General features: G+C 43.0%; 1 protein-coding gene across 1 annotated transcript in view; it reads right to left on the reverse strand.

Moving 5' to 3' along the window:
- Nucleotides 1-5,565: 5,565 nt before the first annotated feature.
- Nucleotides 5,566-18,722, reverse strand: part of LOC116990805 (xenotropic and polytropic retrovirus receptor 1 homolog) — a 48,530-nt gene continuing 35,373 nt past the window's right edge. Inside the window, exons 9-15 of the mRNA XM_033048786.1 lie at nt 17,387-17,566; nt 16,409-16,577; nt 15,303-15,497; nt 13,808-13,980; nt 11,598-11,734; nt 9,789-9,998; nt 5,566-7,023 (exon numbers count right to left, since the gene is read on the reverse strand). Of these exons, the coding sequence (XP_032904677.1) occupies nt 6,978-7,023; nt 9,789-9,998; nt 11,598-11,734; nt 13,808-13,980; nt 15,303-15,497; nt 16,409-16,577; nt 17,387-17,566 (1,110 nt within the window). The 3' untranslated portion in view covers nt 5,566-6,977. The remainder of the gene's footprint in view (nt 7,024-9,788; nt 9,999-11,597; nt 11,735-13,807; nt 13,981-15,302; nt 15,498-16,408; nt 16,578-17,386; nt 17,567-18,722) is intronic.

Consider the following 18,722-nt stretch of genomic DNA (forward strand, 5'->3'; position numbering starts at 1 on the left):
GTTTGCATTAAGATATGGACAACAATGTGTAGTATATGATGTTAAAATCCCCAGGCTATATTTACATATTGATAAAAGTTTAATTTTAATATCCTTTGAGGGTGCTGATCTTAGTATGTTTTATGATATTAAATTAAGGCATTTATTATGAATCTGGATTTGAATATTGATAGGCTACTCAGCTTCAGGAGGGACATTTTTCACCTGGGTTATTCCCTCTTCTCCATGCTTCCATTAGGCAGAAGCAACAAAAGCTTGAAAGTACATACCATCAGACTCAGCAATAATCCCACCCATATGTTAGGGTGTAGTCCCAAAATTCCAGCATACCTAAATGCAGACAATGGACTTTTTAAAATCTGGAACTGTTATGCTACCCACCTAAATGCCCAAAAAACTAATATTCACTGATATTTTGCACTTTGCATTACCTGTTGTGCTCGTGCATGAGTTGATTGTACTTGTGTATAGTATCTGATTTCATTGGATCGCACGCATACAAAAACTTTCCACTATCTTGATACATGTATCAATAATAAATCAATACCAATAATCAGTTTGTTCAGCTTCAGAAAGCACCATTGAGCTCAATTCCATGCTTGTCCAATATTTATTGAATAGCCCCCAGGAATGGGAGCTCTGAATGATATTCCAACAGAATTCAACAATCTCAGATAATGAATTTGCTGTTTAAAAGGTACCTATCTTTTTAATTCATTTCTGTTACCATTGCCTTTAACATCGCCTTCTCGTCATGTTTATCAGTTAATGTCTTTTTCTCTGCATTCTGTAACAAACGTTTTTATTCTTTCCTCCACTTTAACTAACCCTCTGCATCGTAAAATATGTCATATCTATAACTTGCAGTTCTGATCTTGAGTCATTGACATATTTTTTATGCTGATTTTTAATGATGATAATGGTACATGACCTTTATAAAGATAAACGTCATTATTTCACTCTCTGGCCATGTGATGTGTTTATTAATCATGTGTACCAGCATCTTTTTGTCTCATAAAAGCACTGCATAAAACAATAGTTTAGTTTTTATTTTCCTCTCTATTGCTGCCTGACTTGCTGAATATTTTCATCATTTGCTTGCATCGGATTTCTAGCATTCACAGTATCTTGCCTTTATATAGTTTATTAATATCTTTGCAGCTGATGCGTATGTAAGTATGCGCACCATGCAAATCTGACGAGAACTGAATGTGATGTTATTTTGGTGATTATAGAGTGGCAATTGTTCCAGGCAAGAGCACAAAGGAACAATGGCATGGCGAAGTTAGCATTAAAATTAGTCGAGTTTAACGCCTGCTTTTGCATTCAGCATTCCCTGTTCATAGTAGCTTAATTTTCTTTTAGTACTTTGTAACTAAAGATTGTATCTGAGATGGTTGATTTTGATCAAAAAAGTATATTTATTTAAATTTCCAAAAGTATTATTTTGAGTAAGACGATTGGGTCTATATTTATTGATACTTGAGGGATAACTATTTGGATTTTCCCCTCAGCTTTGGTTAAAAGTGCTTTATCAGCTATATGTAACCGCACTGCAGTGTTTGAAATGACATCTGACAGTAAGATTCCCAGAGTAATAGAAATGAAATGGTGTCAGCTATATTCAGTGAGTAAATAGTACCTGGATTTTGAATAGAGCTATGGACGTAAGATAATGCCCAAGTTGAATTCTTGACCTCTAGTCAATTAATTGATATCAACTAATGGGCTTGAACTTGAAGGGTTCTAGTTGTAATAGTGATTGCTAAGCCAGTTTGCTGTATTAGTGAGGGCAGACTTTGTCCTTTTTGAAATGTGTGCAGCAGTTCACAATTGTTCTATGTGTTGAGAAAATGGCTATGTGTATTGTAAACTAGTCAATATGTTCGACTGATGAAAAAGACAGACTTTTATTTCTAATCCAAAGGCATTTCTTGTGATGTGTAGATGTCTAAGTAATTTGCTTCCAATGAAGTATTCTTTAAATGTGGTCACTATTGTAATATAGAAAACAAAATGAGTTATCTTTATGACCACTGTCTGCAATTTGATAACTTTGTTCCGTGTTTAATAAATCCATTTTGTCCAAAATAGGGATTTTGTCCTTCATTCATAACTGTGGAGTAAGAATTTTTATGTTCCCCTGTTAGAGACCAAGACTTTGGTGTAACTTACTACCTGAATTGCGGCACTGTTATACTGCCATGTTGAAGTGAGTCTTGCCCTCGCAACCTTTAGATTGGTGAGGGACAATGAGGATAGCAGCTATCCAACGTATTGCTGGATTATTTGTTGATAGTTTCAACTAGGTTACCAGAGTTGCGCTAGGTAAAGGCCTGTGAGAGGAGATGCTTTCATTTCTCCTGCAGTTAATTATGTTCTTCCACTGCAGATTTCACACCAGCTCCGTGTGTCAACAGCAGCTATTTTTATCGGCTGTGTTTTGCAGGAAAGTGCTGGCTTTTGATGACAGGATTAGTATGTGTGCTGAATAGGATGTTCTGTTTCCGTGAATGCTTTCATTTCAGGTCGACACCTCACATTTTCCTCGGTTACTTTCCCCAGTCTGACATTTAGGTTTTGGTCCAATGGCTTAATTTCTTGTTTGATCCTATTTGTACCTCTGTCACTAAAACTCTCCCTGAGATGTGCATGGAGTCGTCTTTTTCCTTTTGTGTGCAATCGCATCACCATGGAGTATTTCCTGGCGTGCGAACCATCCTGTGACCTCTCAAGTTTGGTGCTGATCTTGACCATTGGAAATTGAATTAAGAGAGCTCCATGCTCCAAAGCAAAGCCTCTGGGCGACAGACCAAGGAGATCAACCTTTGGGCTGACCCAGAGAAAAGACGAGCTTGCATTTCTTGGGCTTTACATGGCTTAAAAGCACAAGTAGAATGAGATGTAAATAATTTAGCTCCTTGTGTCTGGTCTCTCACTCGATTAGATTATAATTAATCTATCTTGGTGTCTTTCCTGCTCTAGCCCTTGATTATCTACAAATCTGTCATTATCTTGAATAAAATCTACTGAGCCATGTAGAAGGAGTTCCATAGATTCACGACTTGTGTTTTGGGATTGTGACCCTGGCATTTGGTATCCCAGCCCAAGGAAACTGCTCTACATTTATCTTGACAAGTTGCAAGAATCGTGTACTTTTCAATGATGTCACCGTGAGGATATTTCGAAGAAATTTGCAAGCTGTGCAATATTTTTGAAATTCAGACACAGTTGTATGTAGGAATTGAGGCATGGAATCTCTCAACAGACCTCCATAATATTATTGACCATTTGAGGAAAGGACAGTGTTGGAGGAACTCGGCACATCAGACATCCATTGAGGGAATGGAGAGATGACTTTTTGAGTCGGGACCATTGAGCCCTGCAGAAGTGACCAGATCTAACATGTCATCAGTCCATTGCTCCCACAGATGCTGCCGGACCCGCTGAGTTCCTCCAATGCTTTATTTTGCTTGGGATTCCAGCATCTAGCTCCTTGTATCTCCATTAATGTCCAATTAATGTGCTTGTTTGGCAATGTAGTATCGGCCTGGACATTGTGCTCAAAACTCTGGAATGCGGGTTGAATCTGTGAATTTCTTACAAAAAGGCAACTGTGCCTGCAATTGAACCACAGCTGAGAGGTCTTAAGCAAGTCACGAGCATCATGTAAAAGAATGCATTTTTTTCCCTTCACAAATCTTCCATTTAATTTTCTTTTCATGCCTAATGTAGCACTCCTTCCCCCAAAGAGATTGGGGCATAGTCGTACACAATGGGCAGAGGTATTGAAGCCCACTGCGTCATTGCTGGCCATCAGACATCCCATTGTCCAACTCTTGGCCCTCAGCCCTCATGCCAATGTGTTTCAGATGCTCGGCTAAATGCCAGTTAAATGTTGAGAGAGTATCTGCATGTTGAGAGAGTGAGAGTAATGCATGCCAGGGTTCAACCATCCACTGAATAAAATACTTCCCCAAATCTCCCCCACTAAATCTCCTTCCTGTTACTTGAAGCCCTGCGTAGGAAAGAACTGCAGATGCTGGTTTAAATTGAAGGTAGACACAAAATGCTGGAGTAACTCAGCGGGAAGGCAGCGCCTCTGGAGAGAAGGAATGGGCAACGTTTCGGGTTGAGGAGAAGAGTCTCGACCCGAAACGAAGTCTGAGAAGGGTCTCGACCCAAAATGTCATCCATTCCTTCTCTCCAGAGATGCTGCCTGTCCTGCCGAGTTACTCCAGCATTTTGTATCCACCTGAAGCTCTGTCTCTGGTTATAGACGTCCTTGCTACTGTTAATGCTCTATTCTATTCCCCTCAAAGTTTACATACCCGATCCCTCCAGAGCATGAACTGGTCACTATTCCACTGTTCATTAAAATCTCATGTGCCCAATTACCCTTATTGTGTCATCATCGCCTCTTGCCTTTGGGTGGGGCTTGGTGAGCTGATGAGTTGGAATGGGTCTGATAAGTCCCGTAAGGACGCCCCATCACCAAAATTCAACAGCATGTTGCGGAGCCAAGGAAAACGCAAGGAACTGCTCATGCAGTTTAGAAAAAAAAAAGTGCTGGAGACACCCAGTGGTCAGGCAGCATCTCCGGAGAACATGGACACGTAACATTTCAGGTTGTGACCCGTCCTCCTGATTGCAGTGGAGGGGAGGGAAGAAAGCTGGGAAAGGGGTGGGGTTTGGATCAAGTCTGGCAAGTGATAGGTGGACACAGGTTAGGGGCATTTGATTAGCAGATTGGTGGGCAAAATGTTAGTAATGAAAGGGTGCAAGATAAAGAGAAGTGAAATGTGAAGTCAGGGATTTAGGTGGAAGGAAATGGTTGGGGGGAAGAAGCAAAGGGGGGCACCCCAGAGCGGAGCACGGGGAAGAGAAATGGGGAAAGAAGAGGGTTTAGCCTAACATTGGAGAATTCAATGTTTCATACCATTGGGTTGCAAGCTACCCAAGTGGATTATGAGTGGCAGAGCCATTATCTTCAATGGATTTCCTGCACAGAATAATCACTCCCACACATTCATTGTGTTTATTTCTAAGAAATTTATTATCCCAAGCCAGCACAAGATAAAACAAGGCAGAAAAATGATTTATGTACATGATGAGAAACAAGTACCACAGAATTCTCCTTTATCTATTATAGAAACATAGAAACATAGAAATTAGGTGCATGAGTAGGCCATTCGGCCCTTCGAGCCTGCACCGCCATTCAATATGATCATGGCTGATCATCCAACTCAGTATCCCGTACCTGCCTTCTCTCCATACCCTCTGATCCCCTTAGCCACAAGGGCCACATCTAACTCCCTCTTAAATATAGCCAATGAACTGGCCTCGACTACCCTCTGTGGCAGGGAGTTCCAGAGATTCACCACTCTCTGTGTGAAAAAAGTTCTTCTCATCTTGGTTTTAAAGGATTTCCCCCTTATCCTTAAGCTGTGAACCCTTGTCCTGGACTTCCCCAACATCGGGAGCAATCTTCCTGCATCTAGCCTGTCCAACGCCTTAAGAATTTTATAAAATAGCACTGTCACTGAAAGGTTATGTACAAGCTTAAACTTCAAAATATTTAATTATTTACACCAAAATTATTTACATACGCTAACTGCCTCCTAACAGTTAAGTTCAGTGGACATTGATTCATTCCCAAGCTGGGCAGCATTGTAGATTGATTGACATCTGTTGGGATCTTTCCAGCTCCTCACTTTTATCTCTCAGCTTTTGACTTTATGAATGTAAACACTACTCTCTAAGCCCACTGTCCCAATGCCCCCCCCTTCCCTGTTTTAAGTTTATTGATCCATTCATGTGTCCGTAGGATTGGAATGGAAGCCTAGTTCACAAAATAGAGCAGGTTGATCTGACTTGACAAACTGCCTATTACTAATATCTTCAAGCAACTGATTCTATGTAACATCACTGTACTCAGACACATACATATTGGATTAAAACACGGAGTCACTTCGTTGCTGCCCACACACAGCTAACACTACGGGGCAGCAATTACATTTTTAATAAACTCTCCTTTAGTCAACTGTAAAGTGAGACTAAGACCAAACCATCATTTGAATATTCACATTTTACAGCTTTGATCGCATACTGGAATCTTAACCAGTTATTCCTTAAATATGAGACTCCAGACCAGAGCAGAATCTGTTTATTCAAACATCCAAGATGCCACAGTAAACATTCTGCGTTGGTAATTTACCTTCTGCATGTCTTAGATTCTCTCTTCCTGCAAAGGCTGTAGCAATCTAAACTGTTCGTCTGCTTTCAATGTGTGTGTGTGTGTGTGTATGTGTGTGTGTATGCGCGTGATGCAAGTTTCTAATATTGACAATCTCTGGCTGCATTTAAAACTCAGATTTAATTTTGTCTTGAAATCTAATTAGCTCTTTAAGACTTGGACTCTTTCATTCATTTGACAATTTGACATCGATTGTCCAGATAACGTGCTTACAAAAACCACAACTTGATATTACACGTAATGTTATAAATGGGCAAGGATTCGCACCTGTAATTCCACACAAAATTTCATTTGTGCCACCAAAAGAGGGGTTGGTTAGACTATGGAAAGGAAAGTCAGGGGTGCTGAGACCAGACCAGTTCTTCTTTGCCAGAAGAGGAAAGCAATGGGAAAGTTAGCCAGTTTGGTGTTGGAAGATTGGAACTAGAGAAGGTCTCTGATTGTGAGTCTTTGAGCAGATCTTTGTCGAGGAGACCAGCAGAGTATCAACACCCTCTACCAATGCAGGGTCATTTGAAAAGAGCTGATTTTTTTCCTATATATATATATATATGTATATAGTATTTAGTTTTATAAAAGTATGACTTTTCTCTGAAGTCAGTGGCTTCAGTCTTTTTATTTCAATGAACAGTTCAGTTCACCCAAATGAGTTTGGAGCATTCAAAACAGCCCCCATGCCTCTGCTAAGTGTTTCAAGGGAACTTGGTTCAGCTTTGTCACATCACTCCATCTCTTCAATGTGAACTTTCGTTTCCCAGCTTTTGACTCTGAAGAACAGACACACAGCAGTTAGTGAAAGGGAATGAATTAGTTTGAAGCAAAATCTTGCAATTGTCAGTTTTGCCCAAATTAAATTATACGATATTGACATATGTTGATCATACAATTGTGACTTTTGGACAGATATATGGATAGGAAGGGTTTAGAGCTACGTGCCAAATGCAGCAGGCAAATGGGACAAGTCCAATACACCAACTTGGTCAGCATGGACAAGATGGGTCGATGGGCCTATTTCCATCTTCATGCCATCCAGCAGTTGAGCTCCCACTTCCTGCAGTTTTCCTGAAATGACACTGGAAGCCAGCATACTGAATGTGTACTAGAATTGGTTCAGCAAGTATATCCATTTTAATAGTCAAATAGCATGGTATGAGAGACATGGAACTGCAGATGGTGGAATCTTGTGTAGAACACACATAGTGCTAGAATAACTCAACGGGTCAGGCAGCGTCTGTGGAATACATGGAAGGGCGATGTTTCAGGTCAGGACTCTTCCTAAGAATCAGACTCTGAATTAGACTCTGAATCAGACTCGCTGTGTGAAGATGGGTCCCAATCTGAAACATTTTACTTAAGATTTCAGCATCTGCTGTTCCTTGTGCATCCAGGCTGGTGAACTATTGTTATGACCTTCATGAACATCCATTGTCAATCATGACAGGACCTCATCCATGCAGAGCTGCTGCAATGTAATAATTGGTGCGGTCAAGTGAGCACAAATAGTTCTGTTACAGAGGTGAACCAGAGGGCTTTGTATCATGGCCAAAATCAGCCCACAATGTGAGTGCCCTGCAACATGGTCCATCTTGAAAGGAAAACTGGATGGAAGTGCCATGTGCTGACAGCAGGTGGTGCCGTACTACAATTGTCACACAGGGTAGTACTGCCACCCACTGATCACATTTGGCTTTCACAACCAAGTCTGAAGCCTCGTTGGTGCAGCTCTTCCCAATGCAATATTTCCTTCATTTTTCCTCCTTTTGAAGATGATGAACTAAAGCTGGGAGAAAACTGATTTTAAGTTGCAGAGAAAGGGAGGAAAGGAAACAATGCAAAGATGGTTGATAATAGCTGGAAGGCGCGAGTCGAAGGCTCCCATCCCTCACAGAGCAACAGCTGTCTCCTCTTATTCCCCACCCACACCATTCCCTGCACTTTAAAACATTTTATCTTTAACTTTTTACAGCTCCAATGAAATGCCATAGACTCAAAATATTAATTTCCTCTTTATCCACATGGCCTGGCAGCATCTAGGAGAGAGAGTTAGTGTTTTAGGTTGAAGCCCCATCATCAGAAATGGGAAAGGTGAGAAAACAAATTTGTTTTGATACAGAGGAGATGGTGAGGGATGGGATAAGGTGAGGAAATATCTCCAATGGGGTGAGGCTGACGTTGCTGATTCCTCGGATTGATGAGGGGAGTGAGAGAAGAGACTTGGGGAACATGTAAAAGCTGCCAGAACTATAACTGAGATTTGAAGCTGAAAAGATAATTGCTGAATGTGTTCATCTCTTCAGACTGTGTGAGTTGCGAGAATGGGGGGGGAATAATCCTAGAGCAGAATTCGCCACTTCTGATGCAAACAGTAATCAAATTATCTGAAATGAATATTAAATTCTGAAGGCTGCAATATGTCCAGATGGAAGGTGAAGTGTTGTGTCTCAAGCGGGTGGAAGTAATATCAGGATAACTGAAAGGTCTGGATGTAAATCGCAACACATCCTCTAAGACTGATTCCGAAAGGGAAGTGAAGAGTCTGGGATGGTCCTTGTTACATTGAGAACCATAAAAAGTGGGCAGCAAAACTAACTAAATGGTTGTGTTATTTGTGTCCAGTAGGCAATACTGATGTGGGTGTCACCGAATGAATGAAGGGATGAAGGAGGCGCTGGGAGGTGAGTACGGAGTTCCACAAGTTCAGTTTTAACTGAGTGAAAGGGTGGCAAAATCGAAATGATAGATGGGAAGGGATGCTGAACATGGATTTGTGGTGGGGCTTGAAGTGAAAGGAGCAGGATGGTGAGTTGGGGGTCTGAGGAAAGTGAAGGTGTGGGGAGATATTTGGGAATTGGAGGAACTAGAAATTTGTGATCTGAAAGGAAGGAATTATGTGGCAGCAATGTGTGTGCTGGAGGCAAGATGGGAACTGTCCTGCAGGGCTTAGAGAGGGCAAGTCAGTGCTGTTACAGAGAGGTCAGGAATATGCATGTGCTGATATAGGCCATTAAGCTTGGATCTCAGACAGTGGATCTCGGGCATTAGCTCTCTCCCACCACAGTGCTTCCTGACCTGCTTGGTGAGTCCGACAATTTGTGTATCTATTTCAGATTCCAGCTTCTGCAGTTTTTTACTTTCCAGTAACCTTGTTCATGTGACCATTTTTTCTCGTTAAAGATATTTCCCAGCAACCATCATGCTTTTGAACACTAGTCAGCATTAACGTCAACAACCATGATCTTCTTTGAGCTGTGTTTCTGGTTGCACTATAACATTAGGGTTTTGCATTTTTGTGGTGACCCCATATTAGTTATTTATTATATTATTGATGATTACATATTATTATGGACCTGTTAAACTGCAGCAAGTAAGAATTTAATTGTTCCGATTTTGATACACCTGGCAATTAAACGCTCTTGACTCTTGTCGCCTTTGGTGGCTGGGCGAAAGATCTGAGTCAAGTGTGTGCAGAGCTTTAAGTTTGCAAAGGATTAACGTGAATATAGATGTAAGTCATCATTGTTTTTTAACTGACCTTGACCTTTTAAAGGAGAAGTTGGTTTTCCTCTTGCTAGCTTTGACTTTTCCACGATTCCTGACGCCTTCCTGCTGGTCCATGAGCAGCAGCAGAGTGGCCTGGCTTTCCCTGTTCAGGGGCATGATGGAGATGTCACGGACTGCTCGGAAATGGCCACAGTTGTTCAGATGTTCGTTCTCCAACCGGAAGAAATTCCAGACAAATCGTCTGCAGAGAAAAATGTGCAAAGTTTAAATACAGCAGAACACTATTTACAAATGAGCCGCAAGTGAGCGAGGTGGAAAATAAAATAGTACAGCACAGGAACAAGCCCCGTGGCCCACAATGTCTACGATTCAATGTCAATGAATATGATTCTAATTTAAAATTTCCTCTGCTTGCTTGTGACCCATTTCCCTCAATTCCCTGCGTATCCATTTGCCTATCCAAAAGCCTCTTACACACCACTCTTGTATCTGTCTCCACCACCGCCTCAAGGATGCATTCCAGGCTCCCACTACCCTCTGCGTTTATGTTTTAAAAAAATCTGTGCCACATGTCTCCTCTAAACGTTCCCCCCTCTCACCTTAAAACTAGCATTTGACATTTCCAGCCTGGGGAAAAAAAGTTCTGGCACTCAACCCTATCTATGCCTCTCAAAACTTTATATGCTAGTTTCCGGTCTCCCCATAAACCTCTGGTGTTGTGGAATAAATGTTTGCACTGTATGTTTTATCATCTCATTTCACATCATTCCACCTCAACCCAAGTATATGGATAGTAAGGGTTTAGAGAGGTAAGGGCCAAATGTAGTCGAATGAAACAAGCCCAGTATGCTAACTTGGGTGACATGGATAAGGTGGGCCAGAGGACGAGTTTGCATGCTGTACAGCTGTTTCTAACCCCTCTGCTTATTATCATTAACTCTCGATAAAAGCATTATTAGTCAAAATGGAGGTGATTGGGGAATTCTTCACTGCTGGAGAACATATTGCTATAAATTATTGCAACAGGTTTGTACTAAGTGCACTATTATCCCCTTATTGCGATTCTTTTGGGAGCTATTAAGGTCAGCATGGTGGTGCAGTGATAGAGTTGCTGCCTTACAGTGCCAGAGACCTGGGTTCAATTCAGTGTACATATATATATATGAGTAAAGGAATAACATGAATAATGTTTAGTGCAAGATAAAGCCAGTAAAGTCCAATTAAAGATAGACTGAGGGTCTCCCACAAGGTAGATAGTAGTTCAGAACTGCACTCTAGTTGTAGTAGGATGTCAGTGAATATTTCCTCAACTCACCTACAAATGAAAGGGATGTCTTTGATACAGCTTTAGGATATGGTTATGTAATGTGCTAATATCAGAACATTGACTCCCACAGTTGTCCAATTTGGGGTCAGAATGTGGAGAGGATGTTTCTACTCGTGGTAGAGTGTAGGACCAGAGGCCATAGCCTCAGAATAAAAGGATGTACCTTTATAAAGGAGATGAGAGGAAGTTCTTTAGTCAGGGTGGTGAATTAGTGGAATTCATTGCCGCAGATGGCTGTGGAGGCTGTCAATGGATATTTTTAAGGTTGAGATTGACAGATTCCTGATTAACAAGGGTGTCGGGGGTTATGAGATGAAGGCAGGAGAATGGGGTTGAAGATGGAAAGATAGATTAGCCTTGGCCTAATTCTGCTCTTAGAATTTATGAGAACTAATGAGAATAGAACATTGATCTTAAACGTATATGAATGTGATACAGCATTTCCTGCAGCAGTCACAATCATCGTTCCTGAACTTAACTTCCTATGCATGTGGGAATGACATTGCCTCTTACCTGAAGACCTCCAGTGGAGCCAGGGTAGTGGAGATGATTTCTGCCACCTCCGATTGTTTTGTGTTAGTGAACAAGATGTTAAGGGCCCAAGCAACACGAAGTATCACATCCTGAATCATGGCAGCGTAGTAGTAGACCTAGTAGAGCAGAGCGAATCCAGTTTAAAATTGGTTCTCAAAGTGGAAAGGACTGACACAGTTATAAATGATACACTGAAATATCTGGCCTATGCTGATTTATGCTCCACTTAAATGTCTGCCACCTGACAACTGGTAACTCTACCAATGTAACCCAATGCGTTTTCCATCCGTATCCATTGAGCTTTTACCCTTTTATGACCAGGTCAGGTGGGCAATCCAAGTGTTTTCTGAGAGCTACTCAAATTACTGAGAGGTCATCTATCTGATGATGGATCATCCATGAGTCCAGCTGCAGAGCAGTTTCTCCAGTTATATTGCAGGAGAGACTCTTCTTACTAAACCTGTACCAATTGAGTTTGATGGCTCAGAGGAAGAGAGGCAAGTTTCAGGTCACATTTTTTTGAATATATTAATGTACTTAATTGTTAAAACACTTTGACTTTTGTATTGTTTCAAGTGTTTTAATTATTCGTTATACTATAGGAGAAATTGCCAGCCGTCAGTGTTTTATTTTAGTTGTGAGAGAAAAGCATCTCGATGGTTTTTCCCGAAAGGTTTCGACTTATTATTGTTACGCACACTGGACCTAGATGCAATGTTTTGCATGCTCTCCAATCAGAGCACCAAACCGTAGTGCACTGTTCAGTGCCTCCCCTGAAGCAGCAGCACCCTCTGGTGGGAGGCTGAGACAAAGTGCTGGACATGGAGCGGCAAGGTTTCTGGTCGGACCTTTGTTACATTTTTCTCCCATCTTATGATCTCTAATTCATCAGCTTTTTCTCTTTGCAGTTCAGAGTGACACGTCGGCACAGCCAGTCAAGGCACTACCTCGCCGTGCCACGGACATGGTTCAATCCTGACCTCAAGTGTTGGCTACGTGGAGTTTGCATGCGCTCCCTGTGACTGTGCAGGTTTCATCCTACATCCTAGGCCAACACGCATCCCAGGTACGTGTTGGCCTCTGTAAACTGTCCATAGGTAAATGCTATAATCTGGGGGAGTCGATGAGAATGTAGGAGGAATAAAACACGAATAACATACGATTAGTGTAAATGGATACCTGATGGTCAGCAAGGGCTTGGTGGGCCGAAGGGCCTGTTTCAGTGCTCATCTTTCTGAGACTCAAGGTATATAGCATGTGCCGATCCACTAATCCACACCTGTCTTGCCAATCGTTCAATGGAGTTGGCAGTTTAATGTAGTGTCAAATCCTATGCTGTATAGGCACCAGAACACCAAAGACCATGTGACCAGTGGTATGTGCTATTCATATAGGTCTCCATTTCACAGGTGGCCAACATAGAGTCAGCCATACAGCATGAAAACAGGCCCTTCGCCTAACTCGTCCATGCTGACCAAAATGCCCCATCTATGCTAGCCCCACCTGCTTACGTTTGGGCCATATCCTTCTATATCTTTCCTATCCACGTATCCAAATATCTGTTAAATGCTATTATAGTACTGCCACAACTACCTCCTCTGCCAGCTCGTTCCATATGTCCTCCACACTCCCCTCGTATCTTAAACCTGTGTCCCCTGGTTCTTCCTGAAATAACGTCCTTTAATTTTGAGGCTATGACCTCTAGTCCTAGACTCCCCCACTGGTGGAAACATCCTCTCCACATCGACTTTATCCAAACCTTTCAAAAAGTTACTCCAGTAATTGTCAACGGGTAGGTCGGAAGATTTGAACTCAGTGGTCTGACGAGATTACAATGGGAACATTGACACAGTGTGACAGAATTATGGGCGGTAGAAAATTTCATAGACAAAATGTACACTGATGTGGGAATTTCACTATTTCATCTAAATTTGGATGATACCTTCACAAGAAAGCAAGAACTTGGAAGAGAAATATTCCGCTTGCTTAGTATTTAACCAACTTGTTTGTGCAAGTTGGTTAGACATGCAGGCTTCATAGACTAATTAACCTCTGTAAATCACTCCTATTGTGTAGGGAGTGGATGCAAAATTGGAATAACATAGAATTAGTGTCAACAAGTGATCGATGGTCGGCATGGATTGAAGGGCCTGATCCCGTGCTGTATCTATCAATCACTGAGCACTTACTTTGTAATAGTATACTGTCTCTTCTCTCAGAAACTTGTTCTCCTTGGTCTTCCTGTCCAACAGACCCCAGTCCATCTTCAGGTCCCAGCCAATGGTGAAAATGGTGCTGACACAGGTTGTCACGGCCCACAGGTAAAAGTAAACCTTTACACCAACCGTCAACTGAGAGCGTTCTAAGGGAGAGCAGGAAGGTGCACATGAGAATTCACTCGGCTTCACAAGCAACAGATTACTGAGCAACACCCAGAGGGAGGGACTGTTGGTGATCTTTTTTAATATCCAGAGGTATGCCACAGCACGGCATGTAACCATGGCAACGGGGGGGGGGGGGGGGGGGCGGGGGAGCACAACTCGTTTTCTCCTTGATAAAGTAACCAGCTGCAGACAACAAATTTTCAGGCCTGCGCTGCCAAAGACCAAGAATGTTTGCCCTAATTATTTAGAAGATATTTAGACAGGTGCATGGATAGGACGGGTTTGGAGGGATATGGACCAAATGCTGTCAGGTGGGACTAATGTAGCTGCGACATGATGGCCAGTGTGGGTAAGTTGGGCTGAACAGCCTGTTTCCACACTGTATCACTCTGTGACTCTAGGTACATGGATAGGGAAGGCTAAACGCAGATAAATGTGACTCGACTAGATGGGCCGTCTTGGTCAGCCTGGACGAGTTGGGCTGAAGGCCTGTTTCCCTGCTGCCTGACTCTACAGCTCTATTTCACAATCCATGCAGCACTTTGCAAGAAAATATCCTTAGAGGCAACTTCAGCTCGAGGTGCTATAACAGCATTTAAGAGATTTGAACAGGTATGTGGATATGAAAGGTTTTGAAGGGATTTTGAATGGGACCCAGCTTAGATGGAACATTTTAATCAGCATGGACAAGTTGGGCTGAAAGGCCTGTTTCTGTAATATATGATTCTTAGTGCTGCGAGATGCATTGGGCGAGAAGTGGGCAATATATGTTGAAGGCATCAGGCGCACCAGTGCTTATGGTAACCAGCAGGTCTGAGCCATGCCCAGTGCTGTGATACCAGCCACTCTCAACCTGGCACTGAGTAACAGGTATCTGCAATTTTTACATTGATCCAAAATTGAGAGAAAACCCAGAGATTTATAACCCCACACCCTTGGGACTGCTCTGATGTAGATTTGCCCATTTTCCAGACCATTAGGCATTGCTCTCATTATTATCTAAGCATGCCCAGGAGTTGCATGTTACACAGAAGAACAATACATTTTCCAGTGAACCCAGTGAGTTTAAACAGTAGGAAATGTACAAACTCTCGGGACTTTGGCTTTGGTTGCAAACCCACACCAATGTTCCTGAACCCTGGTGATCTGGATCCCAACCACTGCTAGGTGGCATTCCAGACCCTGGGCACCCTACCCGCACTCTGGACCCCTGGCTCACATCCCCGATCCAGATGATGGATTATTAGAGTTTTACTGCAACTAAATCTCACCAGGATGGCAGCAGACTGATTTCACTTGCCTTTCTCCGTTGAGTACAGAGCTGCAAAGGTTACCATAATGAAAACCGTGGAGTATTTTCCAGCATTTGCTAAGTGCGGGAATGCATCCCGGCTGTCCCTGTATCTCCGGAGGCACTGAGTGAATCTGATCCAGGGTGGAATACATTGGATAAAGCAGGTCATTACATAGGAGTTGCCACTGGTTATGTATTTATCTGTGCCAGAAAAAAAGAATGATGCGAAATGAGAAATGTAACTGACAATTGAAGGACGCTCATCATACATGTTAATGGACAATTGGTCTAATTTTGTTTTAAAGTTCTGCATGTTATGGATTTGAAGTATGAACTCTGAGCGTGTCTTGTTTCCTCCCTTCCGTCCCAATTTCTAGCGCTACAGTATTTTGCTTTCAGATTGACGGAAGACTCGCAAATGTTGGTCAGTAGTAACATTTATGCAACACTGCTGCTAGAAAAGACTCCACATGACAGGAGGAAGCCCAACTTCTTCCATTCCAGCAACACTGCAGTCATTGAGCACCCATCGTCAGCATCTTGGGCTCACAACCTGAGCCTTAACAACCAGCCATGGTAACGCCACAACTACAACATTCCTGCTACAGGGTTCAGTTTGGAAATGCAGAGGAATGTTTGTAATTCCTCTGGATAGCAGGAAACAAACCACTCCAGACTTGGATCCATATTCCCGCCATCAAGGCCCTGATTGTAGCCCTCAACCAAACCTGAGATTGTGATATACACCATCTGCAGGATTCCCTGGTACATTGGACGGATTCCTCCCTTGTGATTTCCAAGGACAAGATAATCTTGCTTGTCGGAACATCCAGGTTCCTTTCAATTGCACACAACATGGACCTTGTTCAAGGGTCACCCTTTGAATATCAATCGGTCATAATGTGGGGACTTGCTAAGCTACATCACAATAGGGCAATTTTAAAACCAAGGACAATGGTGGTTCTGGGAGTTCAGGAGATGATGCTGGTGTTCAACGTCAGATAACAAATACAAAACCTTGAATCTTTTCATCCCTGTTACTTCAGTAATACGCTGTTGTCATGTGTGTGGTGTTGCAGATGACTGTGTTCAGTTCTGACATGATCTCTCACCTGCAGGTGGGCTCAGGAGACCCTCGTTACTCTCCCAGTTTAACTCAAATCCATAGAAGCAGATCAAGTACCAGAGGTCCAGGAAGACTGGCCCCATGCTGTTGAGTTGATCGGCCAACCAGAAATCGGCAAACCCCACTTTACGGAAGGGGGCGGTTGCTACACGGGACTGTTTGCAAGAAAAACAAAGAGGAAAATGATTATTTCAAGCCCATGTTTCTCACTCCCGAAACAAATGTTAAATTCTGCTACACGATTGCAACTTCCGAGAGGATCTTTTACTCTGAGGTCCTTTATGAAATTTGTTTCTCTGTAGTCACTTGCATCAAACAAGATGGCGTGATCAGGATAAACTTGTCGATGTTCCGAGATCAAGTTATTGAGGAGAATCAGCGTCATAGCTGGATAATGCAATTGTTTACCCAGGGAGAATCACAGCTTGATAATGAGACCTTCTCATTGAATTATCCAAATGTAATTAACAAATTCCCATCCCCCTCTTTCCTGTGCCCAGCCCAACCCTGGTACTCATGCATTTTTTCCCCAGAAACTGCCCCTCTTCCAGCAACCCCCGCCCCCTTCCACCCATATCACACCTGGCTTCACATTTCATTCCTCTTCTCTATTTATTTGATGCCCTTTTGTCTCCTTTTCACATCTAGCCTTTGTCCACCCAGCTGCCCCCTTAACCTGTATCCACCTATCACTCGCCGAGCTTTGCCGCACCACCACCTCATTTCCAGCTTTCTACCTCTCCTCGCCCCCTGCAATAAGTCTCAAGAAGGGTCCCAACCCAAAACATTGCCTTGCCATTTCCTCCACAGATGCTGCCTGACCTGCTGAGTTGTTCCAGCAATTTGACTTGTTTTTTTCAGAAGTACTTTATTGGCTCAGAAGGTTTGTTCCACAGCCATTGAAGGCCGTACAGTACGTGTATGCATGCTTTCCCCAACTTGCCATGTCTGCTGGTGTACTTACCAGAACTTTCAATAACCAGATGCGGGACTTGTAGTAGAAGGTTTTGGTTGGGTTCACGAGAAGAAGCACCATGAAACCATACAGGAGCAAAGGACTGACGGACATTGGAGTGTGGATGTAAGCACTGAACAGGCAGGCGAGTAGACTCAAGCACCAGAGAACTCCCAGGAAACCTGCCAACTGAAAGAGAGATGATGACAAGCTGTCAGTATGAGGGCTTATTCTACTGAGGACATGCTGTCAGAATCACAGCTATTCCCAAGCCAGTAAAGGGCCTGTCCCACTTACGCGATCTTTACAGGTGACTGCCCGCACCCGTGATAGGTCGCCGAAATTTTCAACATGTTAAAAATTCAGCGGTGACCAGAAAGATGCTACGACTCTTTGGAGACCTCTCACGACCATAGGAGACCTCTCACGACCATACAGGCTATATGGTCGTGAGAGGTCACCCACGACATGTTGCCTGTATGGTCGTGAGAGGTCTCCAAAGAGTCGTTGCGTCTTTCTGGTCACCGCTGAATTTTCAACATGTTGCAAATTTCGGCAACCTATCACGGGTGCCGGCAGTCGCCTGTAAAGGTCGCGTAAGGGGGACAGGCCCTTAGGTTCTCGGGCAGTGGTGGTTTGGTGGGAGGGATGTGCTTTCAAATCGTTTTGTGGGATATAGATTTTGCTCTTTAAACTCCTTAATTAATACAAATCAGAAGTTTTCTGGCTACCTTCTACATAGTCGAGCACACAGATGTGGAACTGGAATCCTGTGTACTCTGGATTTGTTACGGAGAGCTTCCTTCCCTTAATGAGAATCTCACAGTCTGAAGAAGGGTAAACCTTGAAACATTGCATTCTTTCCCTCCACAGATGCTGCCGGACCCGCAGAGTTACTCCAGCACTTTGTGTTTTGTTCAAGATTCCTGGGTCTGCAGTTCCTCGTGTCCCCATTTTACTGCTCCACATCACATTCTCCTCAAAGTATAGCCACTTTGAATAAGTTCTCTCTCCAGGAGTGCTGTGGGACCCTTTCTCAATGCTGAGACTGAAGAGGTTCTGATCCGATATGTCACCTGCTCATTCCCTCCACAGATGCAGCCTGACCTGTTGCGTTCCTCCAGCACTTTGTGTTTAGTTTAGAGATACAGCGTGGAAACAGGACCCTCGGCCCACCGGGTCCGCGCCGATCAGCGATCCCTGCTTATTAACTATCCTACGCCCACTAGGGACAATCTTTACATTTACCAAGCCAATTAACCTACGAACCTGCACGTCTTTGGAGTGTGGGAGGCAACCGAAGATCTCGGAGAAAACCCACACAGGTCACAGGGAGAACGTACAA

Source organism: Amblyraja radiata, chromosome 32, assembly GCF_010909765.2.
Source record: "Amblyraja radiata isolate CabotCenter1 chromosome 32, sAmbRad1.1.pri, whole genome shotgun sequence".
Taxonomy (NCBI): Eukaryota; Metazoa; Chordata; class Chondrichthyes; order Rajiformes; family Rajidae; genus Amblyraja; species Amblyraja radiata.